The sequence below is a fragment of the Triturus cristatus genome, chromosome 3_1 (genome assembly GCF_964204655.1).
Source record: "Triturus cristatus chromosome 3_1, aTriCri1.1, whole genome shotgun sequence".
Classification (NCBI taxonomy): Eukaryota; Metazoa; Chordata; class Amphibia; order Caudata; family Salamandridae; genus Triturus; species Triturus cristatus.
In genome coordinates, this window is record NC_140583.1 from 404,452,364 (window position 1) to 404,474,318 (window position 21,955).

Here is a 21,955-nt window from a genome sequence, read left to right on the forward strand (position 1 = left end):
TTAGAGGAATGAGGCAGAGTGAAGAATACTGGAAAGATGATGTTTTGACCAACGTGAAAAGGAGCCAACACTCTTGGAAGAAAGAAGGCAGGGGCCCTCCAGATTGACTTGTCCGGAAAATAATTTGTTAACAGCAAGTTAACAGAGAGGGCTTGCAGCTCACCACTACAGCATGCCAATCTTATGGTAATAAGAAAAACAATCTTGAGGGCGGGAAGACAAAGGACAGCTGTGTAGAGGTTCTAAGGGAATGCACATGAGGAATGTAAGGGCAAGATTCAGGTCCCTCTTGGCATATAGAAAGGTGTATGCATCACAATAGCAGATTTAAATAATAGCTTCTGTAACTGCAAAGAGGCTGGAAGAGTAGACAAATAGTCTTTAACTATGCACAAGACAAGTCCTTGCTGGGATAGAGACAACATAAAAAGCAAAATTCAGAGAGTTTGACTTGAAAATGGTAAATCTGTCAAGTATCACACCATGCTACAAACGGCAGGGGAATACCAATTTAGTGAAGGGATGTAGGAAGTTGGCTTTTTTTAGTGGGCCAATGTAAAGGCCCACCATGCAAAAATTCCAGCTGACCCCTATTGGTTTACAGGGCTTACTTTAATAATCACAAGTGCTCCATTTGTGGTAGTGTAGTCGAGCAGTTTAAACTTATCAGAGGGAAGAGTTAAGCATTTGTTGCACGCACAGGGTCAATAAATGGTACAGACACTCAAGAAGAAATCTGTGACCAATTTATAAAAATAACAGTTCTTTTAACATTTTTAGACACCATGATCATCGGAATCAGGTAAGTACTTTCGGTGTTAAGAATTTTACAAGAAAACAGTAAAATATTCGTATAACGATTTTTGATATATGCAGTGATGCTATCCTATGAAAGTAAAAACATATACTGAAAACAGATACTTGCAGTCCAAGTTCGGGAGTGCCCTATGGAACCTAAGGTGCTAGGGGGCCAAGGTCCATAAGAGCATCAGCGGTTTTAATTTACCTGCCCTGGAGTGTCCTAGTGCAGAGGTGCTGGGCAGGTTGGTAGCCCAGAGCGCTACGCTGTTGTAATTAATGGGCACCTAGAAACAAAGGCTGCAAGGGGGAACTTTGGGACAAGGCCGGCAGAACTCAAAGGTGGGCTGGGCCCGCAAGGGTATTTGAAGCAGGGAAGCGAAGTTGGTTGTCATGAATCTGGGCTTTGGAGCTCGGGTGCAGATGTGTTTGGCCGGCTGGCCACTAGCGTTGGAGGCTCTTAAGGTTTTTGTTTCGACCTGTAGAGGGCAAGAAAGCAGGCAGCAGGGCCACTCTCAGTGTGAACCTCATCGGTCCTGAAGTCCCTCGTCAGGCAGATTGGTTTTGGCCGCGGTGGTGTGTGGACTGCACACTCAACAGGCCTTGTTTGCTGCAGGCGCTCCAGTACCAAGGGTGTTGGTGCAAGGGGGCTCCTGGAGTGTCTAGCATCTCAAAACCCGGTGGAGAGATGGGGCTGACCTCTTGGAACCATGAAAATCTCTTCCTGTTGTGTTAATCCCTAGGTGGGCTTGTGCTTGCATATGCAGGGTAAGGCTCCTCCAACCAAGAGGAGATGCTAAGTTTTTGCTTAAGCACTGGATAGTCCTTTGAGGGTTTAACGGAATACACAGCTTTTGGACAAGTCGGGTGGTTGCAATTGTCGAAGTGCCAGCAGCTAGGCAGGGTTAGGCAGGGGTTGGCACCAAGTTCGGTGTTGGTCCTCAGTTCTCACGGTGATGGATCTTCTTTGTCCTTCTTCTGTTCCCAGATAGACAAATCTGTCTCTCTGGTGTCGGGGGGACACCTAAATACTTAATTTTGGGGTGTTTAAAGTAGTGTAGTGCAGTAGCCAACGGCCTACCTACCCCTGGGGTGTCTACAACCCTCATATGACGACTTCCTGTTAGGAGGGGGCATAATCCTGACTCAAGAAAACCAAGATGGTGAAACTGTTTTTCGACTGTCCACTTAAGGTGGCCCACCTAAGGAGAGTGCCTAGCCTGCAAGTGTGGCACGTCTTCTGACTATCTAAATTCCCGCCTGCTCTGGTGCCAAATGGGTCTCAGGACAAGGGGTTGGCAGTCCCCAGATATGAGGAAAGCCAAGGTTACATTTCAAAGGCGGGAGAGGATTTGAAGCCTCTGGCCTTCCGATGCTAAACAGCTAGCCATTTTGCTGGAGGAGGTGTAAACACCTTCCGCCAGAGCACGCATAGTCTCTGGTTTCTGTGAACATGGGCTCTCCTTGCAGTGGGGTCAGAAACTAATTTGTGGTGGCAGGCTGGAAGATGACAGTCAGCCAGCACACATGTGACTAGTAGGGTTTCAGGGGGAACCTCTAAAGTACCCTCCCTGGTCCATGTCTTCATAAATCCGGTATTGGTATCAGTACAGATTTATTAAGACACGATAATTGATACCAAACTTCAGTATTTTCAGTGAAGCTATTATGAATCAAGGTCACCCGTAATGACCAGTGCCCAGGACATACCTTAAGATGGCTTTCTGATCACTTGCAATGTCTAGCAATGGAACTATGCATTACAGGTACACATCTGTTCATGTAGATATGCCCTCATATGTGATATAATGCACCCTTCCTTAGGACTCTAAGACCTGCTGTAGAGGTGTCTTACATATAGTACATGCAGTGTATAGGGGCATAACACACACTGAGTGTGCCATGTCATGTTTTTAGAATGGTTTACACCATTTCAAACTTTCTGCAATGGCTGTCTGCATGCTGTTTGTGTGTGGGTCCCTTAGGGTGGTATAATGCATGCTGCAGTCTTTGGGGACATTCTTTAGTATCCATGCCCTGGGTACCAGGGGTACCATTTAGTTAAGACTTACAGGGGTGCTAAAGTCCTTGCCAATTTAGTTACAATTGTCTTGTTTTTAGGAAAAGAGCACTGGGGCCTTGTTAATATGGACCCAGTGCACTACCAATCAACAACGTCAATACCAGTGAGCAAAAAGTGGGGGTGACTATGCCAAAAAAGGGCACTTTCCTACAAGGGATGCCTGGCTACCAAGATGACATCAACATCCTTGGAAGGTCGAATTCAGTCAACTGCTGCAGCTCAATCTCCAGGTATGGAGGTGAAGATTGCACAGGCCTGGGTGAAAGATCCTGCTGTTACAACAGAAGATTCTCCTGAAACGGCAGTCTGAGCAGAGGACAGCCGATCATGCCCAGGAGTTCTGGGGACAACACTCTCTTGACCCAATCCAGTTCCACTAGGATGGCTTGGGTCTGGTTGTTCCTTATCTTTTTCAGAACCCGGGGCAAAAGAGTATTGCCATGAAGCCATACGGGAGTCCTGAGTTCCAAGTTCCAAGCAAGAGACGCCTTGGAAACTACAATGTGCAAAAGTGTTGACATTGGGTGTTCTTGCAAGTGGCAAAGAGATCGAGCTAGAAAGGACCCTGTGCCATCTCCAGATGAAACTGCCATTCATTGCAATAGCATATATTAATGGATAGATAGTGGACTCAGCCCAGAGATTCCGGCAGGATCAAGAAGTTAAAATGGCCTTCCAGTCTGCCTCGACTGCCTAGGAAGCAAGTGTTTCATGAAGGTGTGAGCTGAGCCCATGTTGCAGCCTGGCAGATGACGAAAACAAGCACCTCCCTCGTCAATGCTGTTGTAGCAGCCTTGGCCCTGGTGTGAGAAAGGCTGCTTTCAGGAGGTGCTTCTTGACTAGAGCATAACAGATTTTGATACAAAGGGTCATCTATCTTGACAGAGTGGTTTTCTACACCTCCTTCCATTTCTTTGCTCGAGAGAATCCCACATAATGTTGGTCATTCACACAGTGGGTTTTTTGTACTGTCCATGTAAAGATGAAAACCCGTTTGAGGTCGAGATGATAGAGCTTCTCCTACGCCTTCAAAGGGTGAAGAAGACTGAAAATTGTTACAAGAGTGATAGATTACCCAATGTGGAAAGGTAGTATGACTTTGGGTAAGAAAAATGAATTGGAACTCAGGACTAACTTGTCCGGAAAGAGGTAGTGTAGGGAGGCTACACCAGTACCACCTGTATTTCACTCAAGTGGCGTGCAGAGGCGCTGGCAATCAGATGTTTTATAATGCATCAAAACTAGTGAATTGAGTAGACAGGATTGATAGGTAAACACATAAAGGGCACAGAGATAACCCTTGAATATGTCCACTTTAAGTACTTGATGGGCCAACGATAAAACAAACACATCTGAAAGCTTGGTATTCGGAGGGTTGGTATGTCAGCACTACACCAAGAGACAACTTTTTCCCCATGTCGAGTGTAGATGGACTTTATCGAAGGGAATCACTCTATAAGTATAGCAACTACTGTGGTCTGCAGATTGAACACATTTATCTGCTCTACTCAATCTCCACATATGGGAGTATAGGCTGAGAGAACTGGGTGCATGGTCCTGTCCTGTTGCTAACAGGAAGTCCTCCCAAAGTGGTAGCCAGATAGAAGGGCAAACGGCCATGCTCAGGATCTCTGGGTTCCATACTCTCCTGGCTCCTTAGGCCTAGACTTACCTCAAAACGCAGGGCAGCAACAGGATTGCATACATGGAAACCAGTGTCCCATTACTCAGAATGCCTCTCAAAGTGACTTTCCCATAAGAAACTCCATTTTGCTGTAGTTTTTACACTACTTGTTCTCGGCATAGGTGAACAGATCGAACTAAAACATGCCAAAATGATCAAAGATACCCCTTCGGGAGAGGTAAAGCCACTCATGAGACAACACCCAATGTCTGCTCAGTTTGTCTGCTCATAGACCGTGCTAGATAGTTAGTTACCAGAAAGATGGTCTGCTGTTCCAACCACCTCGAGAGACCTAGGGCCTCTGGCACAGGGTGCAGGACCGCACTACGCCATGCTTGTTGCAGTACTACATGGCAGTTCTGTTGTTTATGAGGCATTGCAGCAGCCTCCCCTTGATAAATGTGAGGAAGGCTTTCAGGGCCAGAAGGATCACTCATAGCTCCAAAACTCAGATGTGAAGCTCGCTCTCCGCCAAATATCATAAGCCTCTCAAAATTAATTCCCCCTGATATCCTCCCAGTGACACCTCTGCCAAGATTGCAAAATTGGAAGTGTAAGGGAGAGTGGCCTCTTGCAGGACATGTCAGCCAGCCAACAAAAGAGATTCTGAGCAATCTACTGTGAGATCTGGTTGAAGTCAGAGAGGCAACTCTGAGTCAGAGATAAACCTGAAGTCCCTGTGCAGGGCCCACATATGCCATTTGATGTTCAGGATGCACAAAGGTAGGAGTCCAATAAGTTGAGGAGCCATCCTCATCAAGACTCAGGATTGAGTTTGGATAATATCTTTAATGTTCCGCGCTTGCAGCGACAGTCGAAAGGCCTTGAATGTCACTGTATTTATGACAGTCTCAACTACAGGAATCCTCTCCACGAGGCACAGGTGGGAATGACTCCTTGAATAAGCATCCCAAAGATGTCAGGATTTAGTCTATCATCCAGAGTTGGTCTACAACTGAACCTGAGAATGGGTGAGCATCTTGTTTTTGTCTTTTCGTTGGAAGGCATTCAATGACCAGAGGACTAGATTAAGCCTGAGTCCTTCATTCTTCTTTGGGACAAGAAAGTAATGCAAATAGCGCACCCTTCATTGCGCCGAAGTAGACACCCACCTAATAGCACTCTTAGCCACCAGAAGGTTGACCTATTGCAGCAAGACTGTGGAAGGGAACACTGATGCTGAGGGAGGGATGGAAATGGGACACAGTGGAAAGGAAAGGTGGATTGTAGAGCCTTTGATTGATTTATAAGACTCACTGTATGAAGTGATTTATCTCCAATTGTGGAGGATATGAGATATCATTCCTTATATCAGCTGAGTATGTGCCTGTGGGAGCAAGTGAAAGGAGCCTGGCAGCTGCCGCAGCAGGGAAGCAGAAGTGAGAGGAGAGCTGGTCCGAATGACATTAGCTGTCCCCATGACCTCTACTTGGAAAGGACTGGCCCTGCTGTTGCACTGGAAGGGTGGGCTGGTGCTCGCTGTAGGCCAGCCCCCTGGGAAAACCCCCATACTGCTGATGGAACAGTTTTGATGGAGAAAAGAGTCCAAAGGATTCTGCTGTGACTTGACTGTCCTTACATTACTTGAGTGCCAAATCTGCTTTTCCCCTAACAACCTGGGACCATCAAAAGCCAGACCATTAAGTAATACAGCTCTATCTATAAAGTCTGTGATGCCCATGCCAGTATACACGACCTATTCCACAGCATCTCACCCATCATGTATAATTTTGCCACTATGGCTGGTAAATATCACAGGTCATGTCCCTTAAAGCATTGATGTACCTACCAAGAAGGCACACAGCGGTCACCGATCTTAAGGTTACATTAGTGGAAAAGAACATTCTCTACCCAAAGGCATCAATATGTTTTGAATAAATGTAAAGAGTTGGTTGCAAAGGCATTAGGAGTTACTTTACTCTAAGATGCTTGTGGAGCGTTCATGGATCTTAAGGCTACATTAGTTGACGAGAACATTCTCTTTCCAAAGACATCAATATGTTTTGAATCCATGCAAAGGGCTGGTCAGAATGGCATTAAGAGTTACTTTACTCAAAGATGCCTGCACCACCAGACATCCAGGCTTAGGATGCCTTGTAAGAAAAATCTGTTCAGCGGGGGCTGTCATATATATCATCAGGCAACAGCTCGACTCACCCGAGGGCCCGAGCATGGATTAGACCAAGGTGTCTCAGAAGAGGTTGGGCCTGGTGAAAGCATCTCAATTAACAAGTTAGTTGTGGTTTCAACAGTAAATCCATTACTTAAGCTGTTTTTCGCGCAACTACTACGAAAGAGGTACACCTTTTTCTGTTGGTAGCCCAAGCTCAGTCCTACCGATGTATCCAGCCCACTGATATTTTGGAAATATAGGTATATCTACCATCAGTATAGTGGGTGGAAAGGTGGATGATTTGTCCACCTCATCGCCAGTGTCATGTGAAACATTTTACATACCCTTAACTTTGACAGAGTCGGTGTCAAATAAGGCCTCTAGCCTCTGGTAGCATTGGCTTTGAGACAGAGGTTACAGATTAGAGTCTGCCTTCTTGCACTTTAGGCTTGTTTTTGACTTACTAGAAGACTTTGAACAGGAACGGGACTACGCATGGGATTAACTTGGTGAAAGGGATCACAAACATGAGAGTGTAATCTATGTTTCATAACTGACCTCTTCTTACATTAGGTGACGAAGAGTATTGTCTCAAGCTTCTGCAACACCTTCAGGTGCATCAGGCCGAATGTATTATACAACTCCAAGTTGTCAGAAAAGACCATGCAACGGAAGCACAGGTTGCGAGGGTCTGTGATCGACATCTGCTTCCTGCAGTTACTGCACAGCTTAAATCCTGTAGTTTTCAGGGGGAACATTCTCCCTGGCACACTATCTGATGCAATACAGAAGTCATTGGAAAAATAATAAAGTTGTAAGTAGAGCTCTGGATCGCTGTCGAAGTGTAGGGAAAGAGCAGAGCAGACGTCAGCACCCAGGAGTGGCTCTTCTATGCAGCACCGCTCTAGCACTTCAGGGTGCTACAGCATCATTGAGGAGCCACATGGCACTACCTATCGACACGTGGGAGCATTGCTTAGAAACTTCTCAGGGTTCCAGTCTAGCACCTGGGGATATTCTTAAGGTAAGAAGTCTGCAGTTAGAAGTATCCATCAGAAATGCAATGTTTAACTTATGTTTAAGTATCTTTGTGAGCCCACCATGCTGTTGTGTCCGTCGCTGTACTGTAAGTATTTGTTACAGTAGTGATTCCAAGTAGAGTACAAAATTATTTTAAAGTTCACATATACTACTACTAAGATAATGTTTCTAACCTTTTAGATTCTTTGTCATATTCTTCTCCAATCCATATATATGACTGAGCAGCCAATAAGCTGGAAACATCAAGTTCTTGAACATCGTGTGTGGAAGCCAGGACAATTTCATTGAAGTTTGCCTATACAAGACAAACATGAAAAGGATGCGATATAAGCTTATTTATTATTTGCTACATATTATGTTATACTATCCAAAACGAAAGTATTTTCAGATGTCAATTACGGTAGGTAAAACACTGGTGATGGGCTAATTTCTCAGCGGTCAGTGCACGACAAAATGAAGGATTCCTTTTGGTGAATCAAGTCTGTAAAAGCATTAACACTTGTAACATACATTTTTTCATTCAACATTTGGTAGACTTCACACATTTTCCAACCGCTAACCCTCTTGCTACTCTCACAGGATTAGTGGGGCAAATATTCCCATTTTTAGTTATGATTCGAAGACATAAAACGTTAACAATTATACCTCCAAAAGGTATAAGCAAAGTGTGGGAAATTGAGGAAACTACAGTTAGCACATAATCAAAGTTCTGCTTCATGCCATGTGTCAGATTACATTCCTGGTCCCCCTCAAACCATTTATTGTGCAGGCTTCATGGCCAAAATCCTCTATGCTGTAGGGTAGAGGGATAACTTTCTTTGTAGGAGGACACATACAGACTTTCTGTATTTGGTTTATAGAGTTTTGTTTGTACTTTACAAAGTAGACACAACACAGTAATGGAGAAGCATTTACTTTTCAATTCCTTTACTAAACTGTCGAGGTCAGGCTTCTCCAACGAGTAGCCCGTGAGGTACAGAGGCTCTGCAGCAACCTATAAGTAGCTCTCCTGTGTGAAGCCCAGCTTACCAACTTAGAAGCTTTTACTTGGTAGAATTAATATATGAATACCAAACATGAGAATGTGTTTTCAAGATGAAATCATGTGTATTTTCAAAACTCTTAAACTGATGTTTGCAGAAAAATAGCTTAATTTTCAAAATAGATGTAAAGCTCATATTTGAGTGAGAAATAATTACGTTGGTATTAGGCACAATGCAACTATACCTCTTACCTATTAACCATGTAGATGCATTTAAAATTGACAGTCTCTTTTCACACGATTGCTGGCAACTCTGACTGATGTGCAGAGCGATTAATGCTAGTAATCTTACACATGGTGGCCATTAATGTAATCTTGTATGACATGGTCACTATAACAGCACTAATAATATTAGTTGCTTGGGGTGATTTTGTTAAACATATTACAGAAAAAGGTTGGAGACCCCTCCTGTAGAAAAATTGTGAGACCACTTCAGACCATAGACGTCTTCAAAATTCAGTTGTTTCGCTAAATGACAACTTCAGCAACAGTAATAGTTTATGTACACCAACATGTTGGAATATAAATTTATGAAGCAAATATGGTTACACAACTAGAAGAGAGGATGCATGTCTTGAAATTATGCAGACACAAAATATTAGGGTGGAACATGTTCTGTTAGAAAACCATTCTAGGGTATAAAGGATGAATCGGAGTATAATCTGGCAACAGAACAGTGCCGAGAAGTACTTGGAATCGTTTTAATGCTGTTAAATCTCAAAATTACTATATCATGTAGCAACAATTGCAAGATCAGAAGTTGAGGCTACACCACAATCATATGAAGGAATTACTGCCAATCTTGAACTGACATCAAAATCATATCATTTGCCAGATTATAAAAGAGTTTTGTTCATGTATTTTCTCATATGTCAATATGCATCCTTTATGGAGAGCATTTTAATCACTGCAAAGTAAGAAGTTAGGATGTGTATGGCTAGAGATATCAAGCACTCTGTTCATATTTATTAAGCAAGGTTACTGCAATTTGACTTTTGTTGATATTAAAGTATTACAATTAAATAATTTCTCCATGATGTGCAGGTTGGTCCGGGGACTCGAATGAAATGTCTTTTAAGTAAAGGTGGAGGTTTGAGAAGACATTCTGAGTATTTTAAATTTAGCTTTTATGCTTTACTTAATGGGTGGGAGATTTGAGATGACTACCTATACATTCGCTGAATTATGGCTATAGATGAATATTTAATTTTTCAGATGTTTAGATTTCCTTGTGTATTCTGAATCAATATATCACAGCACTGAAAAAGAAATTAGATTTAAAAGGAGAGCTGGTTTTGAAAACGTCATTAGTCCCGATTTTATGGTTGTCATGGTTGTTTTTGTAGAAAGAAAATGTTCACATAAGTTTGAACCTTTAGTTGTTTCTTAGAGAGTCTGTACCAAAAAATCACCAAGGTTTCTACTACTGACAGACACGTAAAGAGAGGAGTACAGCTACAGTTAGTGAAAAATAGGAAAAGGAAAGAAAATTGTACAATTAGCAAAGCAATTTTAGAAATTAAAAGAGGGAATGTCAGAAGGTTGAGAAAAAATGTCTTCAGTGTGGTTTATGTGAATATGGAAAGGTTTCCTAATGAAGCTCTTATTTATAGGCTTCTCTGCCCCAACTCTCAAAGATCTATATTAATTATTCTGTGGGTCACACACTATGTTGAGAGTATGGCCTCGCCAAGTTAAGTGGGATATAAACATGGTATTAAAGAACTTGAGGCGGCAAATCTGTAAATGCAACACATGCACATTAAGGAACAACTTACTTACCTTTGTTAATGCCTTATCTGGTAGACTCTATCCAGCCACAGATTGCTTACCTTAGAATTACCCCTAGGTGTCAAACTGGATCTGGAAATTTTTCTTGAGCAGCACTTCTGAGCCCTAGAAGGTGGCCTTGTACTGCTCCACGTGGTGGCGTCTACGCCGGAAGTGATGTGTGTAGTGCCTATATAGGCGCCATCCGTTCGTAGAGCGGGGAGGAAGGGTGGGTCAGTAGGGTATGTACGGCTAGATAGTCTCTACCAGGTAAAGCATTACTGAAGGCAAGTAACTTGTTCATCTGATAACAACTTCTAGACACATATTCCTTACCTTAGAATACACACCCAAGCAATACCTCACCAGAGGTGGTTCTGTTGAGCAATTTCACATGCAGAAGTCCTGAAGGACTGAAAGGGCAAAATGCCCATCCGTATGGACCCGACTGTCCAGGCAGTAGTGCTTGGTAAACACGTGCAAGGAAGCCCACGTTGCCGCCTGGCAGATGTTCAGGACCAGAACTCCATGTATTAACGCAAAAGTTGCAGCTTCAGATCTAGTGGAATGAGCAGGCAAACCCTCAGGGGGTAGCTTCTTAGCTAATGTGCATAAGATTTTGATAACGAGAACGATCTATCATGAGAAGGTCCTCTTCTCTATAGCCCATCCTGTCTTCACTCCGACATATCCCACAAAGAGTTGGTCATCCACCCGGAACTCTTGTGTGCGGTCAAGGTAGAACGACAACGCTGTAGGAAAGTAGGATCATTCTGGATGGATACTGTGAGAAGTTGGCCTGATATATGATGTCACTAATTCTAGTGTACACCTTGTATCAGTCCAAACAACCCTTATGGTGATTGGTTGTAAAGTCAACCTTATAGACCAGCTATCCTAGTGGTAGCATGGACAAGAGCAGTCTTAGGCTAAACTCTGAATGGCATGTGAAGCCAGCTGTTATACCATATGTAATCCCTTGAATACCAAATGAAAGGACACCACAACAGATATATATAAAAATAGAATGTATTTATTCTAGTCAAACCCTCAGCACTCTTTATGAGATTCGAGGTAAGTACAACACAGTCTTATTTAAGCATACATTAAGTCACACAGGTAAGTAATACAGTTAGGCCCTAGGGGCCACGCAAACCATATACTAAGTAAGTGGTATAAGGACCACTGTCACGGAAATAGGATAGGCCTAGGCCTAGGGAATCGCTGGGGCTACACTATACTACCCAAGGTTAGGAAGTGGGAGGTCCACGGGATTCAGGTGCAGAGTGGAAACAATCACGCGTAATGCGTATAATCGATAGAAATAGTACAAGTTAGAATTAATAAGATTTAGGACACTTCTGGAGTAGCTAGGAAGTCGAGACTTGAGAACTAGACACTAGGATAGTCAATACCCTGATGAGCACCGGAGTACCCAAGTTACCTAGCCCACGGGCTGCGGGTGCATAGGTGTGAACTTGCGTCGGATTTCGTCGTCGACTCCTATGGATGCCTGAAGGAAAGATGCTGACAGGCAGTCAGTAAAGAGTGTCCGGTGGATCCCAAGGGCGGGATCAAGAAGGAAGGATACCTGCAAGCAGAAGGGACAGAGTCTGGGTCACTAGCCAGTGACCACGTGGAACCAGGAAGGAACCAGGCGATGTCGGGAGATTGCAGGTGAAGAGGTGAAGCTTGTCGCAGCAGCCACGGGTACCAGGAGACGTCGAGGGCGACCAGGACCAGGAGGCGAGCTGTCCCACGAAGGAATTGTTTTAATGCTGTTAAATCTCAAAATTACTATATCATGTAGCAACAATTGCAAGATCAGAAGTTGAGGCTACACCACAATCATATGAAGGAATTACTGCCAATATTGAACTGACATCAAAATCATATCATTTGCCAGATTATAAAAGAATTTTGTTCATGTATTTTCTCATATGTCAATATGCATCCTTTATGGAGAGCATTTTAATCACTGCAAAGTAAGAAGTTAGGATGTGTATGGCTAGAGATATCAAGCACTCTGTTCATATTTATTAAGCAAGGTTAAGCAAGGTTACTGCAATTTGACTTTTGTTGATATTAGAGTATTACAATTAAATAATTTCTCCATGATGTGCAGGTTGGTCCGGGGACTCGAATGAAATGTCATTTAAGTAAAGGTGGAGGTTTGAGAAGACATTCTGAGTATTTTAAATTTAGCTCTTATGCTTTACTTAATGGGTGGGAGATTTGAGATGACTACCTATACATTAGCTGAATTATGGCTATAGATGATTATTTAATTTTTCAGATGTTTAGATTTCCTTGTGTATTCTGAATCAATATATCATACCCTTGTGAGCACCGAAGTACCCAAGTTACCTAGCCCACGGGCTGCGGGTGCATAGGTGTGAACTTGCGTCGGGTTTCGTCGTGGACTTCTATGGATGCCTGAAGGAAAGTTGCTGACAGGCAGTCAGTGAAGAGTGTCCGGTGGATCCCAAGGTGGGGATCAAGAAGGAAGGAACCTGCAAGCAGAAGGGACAGAGTCTAGGTCACCAGCCAGGAGCCGGGAAGGAACCATGAAGGAACCAGGCGATGTCATGAAGATGTAGCTGAAGAGGTGAAGCTTGTCGCAGCAGCCACGGGTACCAGGAGACGTCGAGGACGACCAGGACCAGGAGGTGAGCTGGGCCACGAAGGCTCTTGCTGTCGGCGGCGTCGAAGTCGAGTCAGGACCCAACAAGCCTTGGCAAGCGGAACCCACGCAGGATGGAGGACTTGCTTCTGGTGCAGACCAGGAAGGTCTGGGGTGCTTCTCTTTCACAGAGGAGCGGGTGCCAGTCTGGAGGAGCCAGACCAGCAAGTTGAAAGTAAAGGTTCGTCATCGCAGAGGCTACTAGCCAACGGGCCAGCAACCGGACAACACGTCGAGCAACACAGGTGCAGAAGGGCCCCACGCAGAACACGTGAAGTGTGGGGAGCTGATCTTCTTTGCAGATGGTGCTCGGGAGTGGGGCTTCTCAATTCCCCAAGCACAGCCTCGAGGAAGCCTCAGAAGTCGCGCTAGTCAGTTACTAGCCACTTTTCCCAAGTCGCCGGTCCCACGTCCCTCGTCGCCTCCACGGGTCTCAGCTTCGCTGGAGATGTGGATCTGGGTCAGAGGTGTCTGGAAGTCTCGGCGCTGGTCAGTCTCTGCAGTCGTCCCTCGTAGGATTCAGTCGCAAAGCAAGCAGCAGACGCTGGATGGTGCCTGGTTGCCCAGGGTGGTCACTCCTTGGTCACAAGGGAGATTTCTTCAGTCTTCTTCCTGAGGTCGAATGTCGAAGGTCCAGAGTTTCTGTTCAAGTTGCAGATTCAGGTTGACCTAATTTAGCAGGGCCCAACTAGCTACTAATATACTGGGCTAGTGGGCTGGGATACCTGCAAGGTCCCTCCTATGGGTGGGACCAGGAAGGGGAGTGGCTACACCCCCTTTCTTTTGTCCAGTTTCGCGCCAGAGCTGGGGCTGGAGTGCCCCAGCACCGGTTTGAACTGGACTACGCATGGGACACCTTGTGTGCCCCAGGCAGTGTCTCGTTTCATTCAACCCTCCCTGCCCCAATACACTAAATCCTGTCTAGGGTGGTGCTCGCACCTCCCGAGGCAGGAAACCTATTGTCCAAGCCTCCCTCGCTGGAAGGACTCCCAGCAGCAGGAGGTCAGACTTGTGTCTGTGGCAGCAGCATCCATTTTGTGATGCTGGGGCTCTGGTTAACTTTAACGGGTAAGTAGGTTTCAACATGTCTTCTCCCTCTAGAAGGGAGGGATAATATCCTCATTGCCAGAAATGGTATGGGGGTATTATTCCACAGTGTTAGACACCTTACACGACATGTTTTGATAAAGCCAAACCATAGTTACCATAACCGTTTAAGATTATAAGGCACTTTAAGAGTATATGGTAGGCTATATCATAGAACAGCTATAAGGACATGGTTCCGAAAGCTGCAGACAGGCTCAGCTCATGCTAGAGCACCATCTCACATGTTACCCAGCACTCTGCCTCCAGGATTGTTAAGGCCTGCCATAGGAGTGGCTGATAGGTACACATGTGTCTATATAAGGTAGGTATAGGAATACTACACCTAAGCAAGGGGTGATTACACGACCTTGCCCCAGCTGAGTGATCAGCCAGTTGTGTCATAATGGAAGGCCAGGCCATGGGTGGCATAATACATGCTGCAGCCCCTGGTAGGCCTAGGGTACACCTATGGCCTGGGTATCTAAGGTACACTGTACAGGGGCCAATAAGGTGATCCTATCCAATTGGGTTATGCACCTAAAGTACATAGTATTAGTTTAGAGAGAGAACAGCTGGGCTGTGGGTCTGATTAGCAGGCCCACAGCCACATCTAAGTCGAAAACCAGTGAAGCAAAAGCAAAAAGTGGGGGTGAACATAGAAAGCAGACCCTACTCTCCTACAGATACCCCCAATTATTGTCTGGTGTCAGTGTGTTTTGACTATAGATCACTGGGATCCTGCTAACCTGGATCCCAGTGGCAGTGCTCTCTTCTCTAAATGTAATGGTAAGTACTTGGTACACCACAAAATTGGCATACTGGGGTACCACTGTAAGTCCCTAGTATTTGGTACTGAGGTACCCAGGGCATTGGTACACCAGGTGTCTCCCAAGGGCTGCAGCATGTATTGTGCAACCCACTGGAGCCCAAGCAAACTGTGTCTGCAGAGCTACCATCGCAATCAGTGGCAAATGGTGTATACAACTTTCACTTCAGATATAAGGTTTTCCTTATATCCTGTCATTGCACTTTAAACTTATAAGTCACCCATAAGGTAGGACCTTCAGACCAAGGGCAGGATGCATGGTTCTAAGTGTGTGGGTACCGCTGCATGAGCAGAGGTACCCCTACAAACCGCGGACTCCATTCTCTGGGCTTTGTAAGTGCGGGACAGCCATTTTAAGCTATGTTGTGGGACACTGGCAAGTCGAGATGTCCAACTACATAATGGCTGCCCGAACTGTCTCATGTTTGATATCAAACATGTTGGAATCATGCAACTACAACGATTCCAGTGTTAGTTGCATGATACCATGTACTGGGGGGGCTCTGTATAGTACACAAAGGACAGGGGAGTGTCTAGCCCCCTGTCCAGCTCCTCATTAGTAAGGTGCCAAGAGCTCCTTCAGGTGGCCACTTGATAGGGCCAGCTGAGTAGCGTCCCTGAGCTGCCCCGATAGGTGGGTCACCGCAGAAGAGATCCTTCCCCCTTTCTGGGTTACTTAAGGGCTTCCCTGAGGGTGTGCCCTTAGATTTGTCAAGACAACATCTTCAAGAACCAACTTCCTGTCTTCTTAAGATCATCTAAATACTCTTCTGCTAGTGAACACTGGTACTCTGTTGCTTCTTTGAGCCAGGTCCAAAATTAAGACTGCTCTTGGCGGAAAGACTCCTGCTGCAGCTTTGTCTCCATGCTCCAAGTTTCTGAAACTCCGTGACCAGCATCCTCTGAGTCAGCAAGGACTCTGCATGCATCCAAGCAAGAAGCAATCTCCCATTCAGTGAAGGAGTCACTTCCCTGCATCAGCAGGCACCTCTACGTCGACAACCGGTTTGCTGATCCTGTTGTCCCACAGACATCCCCCAGCTCTACAACATTGGTGGTGGCTTATTGGCTCCCAAAAGGCCAGATCAGTCTTCCCTGCAACTTGGGCGACTGTAATCCCTCTCGAGCCGACTTGAACCGCCTCCCTGTGCTCCGCGTCTGTCTGCAATCACCAAGGCTTGTTGACTCTCTTACCAGAAGATCTTCAAGCTCAAAGAAGCTCCAGTCTCACACAGCTCCACAAACTATGTTCTGCCTCCATCCTCTGCACCGTGGGTCTCCATCTTCTGTGTGCTGCTGAGGCTTCGCTGAGACTCTCTGTGCCTGCTGCCAGAGGGTCCTCGAAGAAACTCCAATGATTCCTGCTAGCTCTCCTGTGTGCTGCAGGCCGGCCCTCACTTACCATTGCTGGCTTAGTTCCAGAGACCTTGCTGGTCTGCATCCAAACATCTTTCTCCTTTACCCCGACTGTTGGGGTTGCCAACACTTGTTGGTGGTCCCGCAGGCCACTGACCTTCCAACATGCTTCATCGGTCGTGGGACAGCTCGTGGATGGCTCCTGTGCTCCTGTATCAGCGCCCGGGCTCTAAAGCTGCTTCATCAAGACTGTCACGCTTCAACAAGTACCTCTGACAAGGGGTGGTATTCTGCTCCTGCTTCTTATGGACACCTCTGGGTGGTTTGGACATGGTCCCCTCTGCTTTGAGGTAATTCTCGGTCAGAATCCATGTTTGGGTTCCACCGTCTTGGTCCAGGAGTCCCTGCAGCTGCCGGACTTCCTAGACCATTTTTGGCTCTTACAGGTGGGTCTGAAACCGCTTCGCACCTATGCACCCTGGCTCCCTGGTGTAGGTATCCTGGTTCCCTGGGTATCCACGGGTGGGGCGGCTCTCCAACCTCCCTTGATCCACCTGGTGTCTTCAGGGTGCTTTGGGCAGGGTCCAGAAACAAGAAAATACCAACTGCAACTTACCCTGTGTTATCCTAAGGACGTTTGACTGACCTAGTGTAAACGCTCTGCACCCAGGCGCCTTGAGTTCCTAGCTACTCACCTTTGATGGTTCCTTGCTTCCCCTGGGCTTCTCGATCCTTGAGTAACAGTCTTGTTTTGGTACTTACCTCTATTAACCACTTTCTATAGGGCCACATGTGTTTTCCTATGCTACTTACCTGTTTTTGAAGTATTTCTTGGGTGCATTTGATATCCCAGGGTAGGAGATATACCAAGTTAGGTATTAGTGTGGTGATGATAAATACTACTGTATTTTTGTAAACAGATGTGTGGTTCTTTCTTGTGTGAAAGCTTGCTGATTGACTATGTGGTAAACGTACCCACTTTACACCCTCCTGAATAAGCCTTAGCTGCTCTTCACAGCCACCCCATAAGAGCTTTGGTTATCAGGGACCTCAACACTATCACTAAGGGTTGCCTGGACTCAGTGCACAGTGCCTCACCATAGGTGGACACTATATACTGAGTCAGCCTCCTACAAAAGCTCTTTTTGGGTCCAGAAGGTGAAGTCGCTCCTCTTCCTTGCAGGGATGAGCCAGAGTGTAAAAAGTGAGCGGGGTGAAGGGGGTTTAGATGTAAAAGTCTGTAGCTTACTAACCGTCTGGGCAGATGTTATTGCCATCGGAAGGCTATCTTGACGGCAACAAGCCTGAGAGGACAGTTGTGCAACGGCTCAAATGGAGCACACACCAGGAACTCTTCCTTGGAGGGATGAGGCAGAGCTTCAAAAGTAAGCAGAGTGATAGATTGGTCTACGTGAAAGAGAGTGATCACTTTTGGGAGAAAGGAAGCCCACGTACGAAGAACCAGTTTGTTTGGATAGATGTTAAGGTAAGCCCTCCAGACAGATGTTATTGCCACCGGAAGGCTATCTTGACGGCAACAAGCCTGAGAAGACAGTTGTGCAAAGGCTCAAATGGAGCACACATCAGGAATGTCAGAATCAGATTAATGTCGAACTGAGGTATAATGAAAGGGAGATGGAGGAAACAAATGTTGCAAACCTCTCAAGTACCTATGTACAATAGGGGATTGGAAGAGGGAAGATTGGTCAGGCAAACGCAGAAAAGCAGATATAGCAGAAAGGTAGCTCTCAATAGTGGCCTGCTGGGCAAGGTTAAGAACAAACATATGAACCTGAGAGACAGGTACGGAAACAGGACCAATCTGTTTCTCTGCACACCATGCAACAAACTGGCCCAACGGCAGCCATATACCATTTTGGTGGAGGGATGCCTGGCTACCAGAATACCATTGCAGACTTCAAGTGGAAGGTCGAAAGCAGTCCACTGTCGCTGCTCAATCTCCACGCCAGAAGGCGGGTCACTGACAGATTCAGGTAGAAAACCTTCCCGTGTTGCTACAACAGAAGACCCTCCCAAATGGGCAGCCTGATCAGAGGACCGATGGCCATGCTCAACGGCTCAGGATACCCGACTCTACGTGCACAGTTCAGAGCCATAAGAATTACTTGGGTCTGGGCATACCTGAACTTCTTGAGAACACTGGACAGGAGTGGTATGGGCAGAAAGGCGTACAGGAGGCCTGAGCTCCACTTGAGATGAAAAATGTCCCTGAGCGAGAGCCACCTTGAAAACTCCAGCGCACAGAACTGATGACATTGCATGGTCTCGGTGGTGGCAAACAGATCTATCCAAGACTCTCTCCACTGCTGGAAGAGACCCTGCAGCACCTCCAGAAGGAGACGCCATTAGTGATCCGCTAGGTATCTTCGAGCCGAGTTCATCCACTTTGGCATTCAGAGAGCCTGCCAGATGTTGAACCACCAGAGATATGCCCTGACAATCCACCCATGTCTAGAGAAGCAGGGCACCTTGACAAAGGGTCTACAACCCCACCCCTCCCTGTTTGTTGCAGTACCACTTGGCGGTGGTGTTGTATATGAACATCTGTAGTTGCTTTCCCTTGATGGAGGGTAGAAACGTTTTCAATGCCTGCCGGATCCCCTGAAACTCTAACAGGTTCATGTGCAGTTCGGATTCCACAAGACCAGAGGCCACTGACCTCTACCTCTCCAAGATGGCCTCCCCATCCCAGGAATGATGCATCTGTCACTATCGTCAGATCTGCTTAGGAAATGGAGAGGGGTCAGCCACTGACCCAATCGTCCTTCATTAACTACATATGCCCATGCGTCACAAGCAGGATGCAAGAGGCCATGAAGCCCAGCAGCCTCGGGGGCGTGGCTTGATGCCAGCGTAAGGAGCAGCGGACCTCGGAGCTCCTCCGTGGCCTCCTCCCATAGCCAGTTATCCTGAGCAGCTGAGTGGGCCCCTCACATCGCGGCTGGCGGCGGAGGTCCTGGTGCCCACCTGGGGGCAATTTCGGTGTGCTGTGGAGCCGGGGCACTCAGAAACCGGCAATTTCGCTCCCGGTTCGCGCTCGGGCGGAGCGGCAGACAAAATGGCGGCCGCACCTCATCATGGGGCAGGAGGGAAAACCACTGCGATTCCAGATATGGGTTCCACCGTAGGTCTTAAATGTATGTCATGGAATGTCAGGGGCATGCACACTATGATACGCCGGCACAAGATTCATGCATATTTGGTGAGGAGGGGGTACAGATTGCTATGCTGCAGGAAATGCATTTAACGCAGATGGAGGGGGCGGCGCTACAGCGTGGATGGAGGGGGCAGTTCTTCCACACCTCATACTCAGCCTTTTCCTGGGGCACATTGATCTGGATACGAGCGGGGGTCCCGTTTCAGAGCGTTAGGCAGCTGATTGACCCAGATGGTAGATATGTAGTGGTGGCGGGGCGGCTGGACGGTAGGAATATAGTGTTGGGGAGCCTCTACGCCCCCAACGTAGCTCAAGCTGGCTTCTTCGAGCACCTCTCCGGGAAGCTGGCTCCCCTATTGAGGGGTTCGGTGCTGTTGGGGGGGACTTTAATTGTATTGCTGATGTGGACCTGGATCGCTCTCACCCACCTCTTCCAGATGCTCCCGTGCACAGGGTTGCAGTGGCTAGGCGGGCGTGGCAGTGCCAGTGGGGACTGATAGAAACTTGGAGGGCCACCACCCGGGGGATAGGAACTACTCATTCTTCTCTGGGCTGCATGAGTTGCATGTTCAGCTGGACTCGTTCCTTTGCTCCCCAGAGGTGCACGAAGGGATTACCCATAGTGAATATTTGAACAGAACGATCTCTGATCATAACCCGTTGCTAGTATCGCTGGATTGGGTATGGACAAAGCCTGCCATTCCTACTTGGCGGTTGAGACCGGAGGCGCTAGATGATCCGGAGTTTAAGACCTCGATTGAATCTGTGATCAACGACTATTTTCTAGATAAGGCGGGGTCTGCATCGAGCCTGCTTATCGAATGGGACGCGTTCAAAACAGTAATCAGAGGGCGTTGTATTGGGGAGGTGGTGGGAGTCAGAAAGGTGCTGACACAGGAGGTGCTCAGGGCAGAGGCTAGGTTCCGAGACCTGGAAAAGGAGAGACCGGAACGACCGGATAGGCAGGAGGACATGCTTGCGACACTCGAGGAGGTGGCAACACAGGTGGAAAGGCTGCGCTCCTTTGATTATGAAGCCTACACCACTCGGGCCCAAGCGGAACGGGACAAATCAGGGGCGCTGCTGGCATGGTTGGCAAACCCGGCGCGTAGAGGCATGCCGATTCTGGAGATTAGGGACCAGGAGGGTGTGGCGTATTATACTCAACAAGCCATCAACGTACATTTTCTGTACTATTATACCACTCTTTATCAGAGTAGGCTTGCTCCAGGGGCTGCTAATGGAGCAGTGCTATTAGAGGGGATAGAACTTCCCCAGCTTGATATCGAGGCGGCGGAGGAGCTTGGTAAAGATGTTGAGGTGGGAGATGTGCGCAGCGCTATCAAACATATGGCTCGGAACAAGAAGCCGGGGACGGATGGCCTTCCGGTGGAATTTTATTCTGCATTTGTAGATGCCCTGGCCCCAAAGTTGGTCGTAGTATATAACAAAGCACAGCAGGAGGGTTGCCTTCCTGCTTCCACGCGGGGGGCAATCATTGTACCTCTCCTTAAACCGGGTAGGCCGCCCTGGGACCAGACTGCATACAGACCGCTTGCCATGCTTAACCTGGACTATAAGATACTCAGTCGAATCCTCGCTAGTCGGCTAATGGCCCACAGGTCAACGTTAGTCCACGTGGACCAGGTGGGTTTTATAGTTAGTTAGATTCCTTACCTTAGAATATCCCCAGGCGTCAGGCTGGATCCGGAAAGATTTTTCGTCAGCAGTACCCTTGCGCGTCGGTAGGCGTCGTCTGCGACTCCACGTCCGTCGGCGTCGTGATCGCCGGGATGACGTCGGAGTACTTAGACGCCGCCCTTGCGTGCTGACGTCAGTTCTGTACATAGCTTTCCGTGCCAGGAACACAGAGCCATGCAAGAAACTGACACTGGTGCCATGAAACTAGGGCCCTGAAAGGGATGACCTTAACCCTAGATATCAGTTCGCAGAACGGGGAGGATGGGTGGGGCGGTAAGGAATCTAACTAATGTTTCTTACAGGTATATTGTTACCGAAGGTAAGTAACTTGTGCATCTGAAAGAAACACGTTAGTTAGATTCCTTACCTTAGACTAGATACCCCAGCAATACCAACCCCGGTGGTGGGTCTGCGAACCAAGATCACACCAGGAAGTCCTGGAGAACGGAACGGCCAAAGAAGCCGTCTCTCCGGACTTGGCTGTCCAGGCAGTAATGCCTGGCAAACGTGTGCAGCGAGGCCCACGTTGCTGCCTGACAAATGTCCTGCAGAGGGACTCCCCTTCCTAAGGCAGTAGTAGCAGCTGTGGCCCGA

At 46.9% G+C, this 21,955-nt stretch overlaps 1 protein-coding gene across 3 annotated transcripts in view; it reads right to left on the bottom strand.

Annotated features, from left to right (window-relative positions):
• Nucleotides 1–21,955, bottom strand: part of DMXL2 (Dmx like 2) — a 2,034,639-nt gene that overhangs the window by 536,259 nt on the left and 1,476,425 nt on the right. For all 3 annotated transcript variants that reach the window (XM_085644194.1, XM_085644192.1, XM_085644193.1), the window contains one exon: nucleotides 7,893–8,014. In XM_085644194.1, the coding sequence (XP_085500320.1) occupies nucleotides 7,893–8,014 (122 nt within the window). The remainder of the gene's footprint in view (nucleotides 1–7,892; nucleotides 8,015–21,955) is intronic.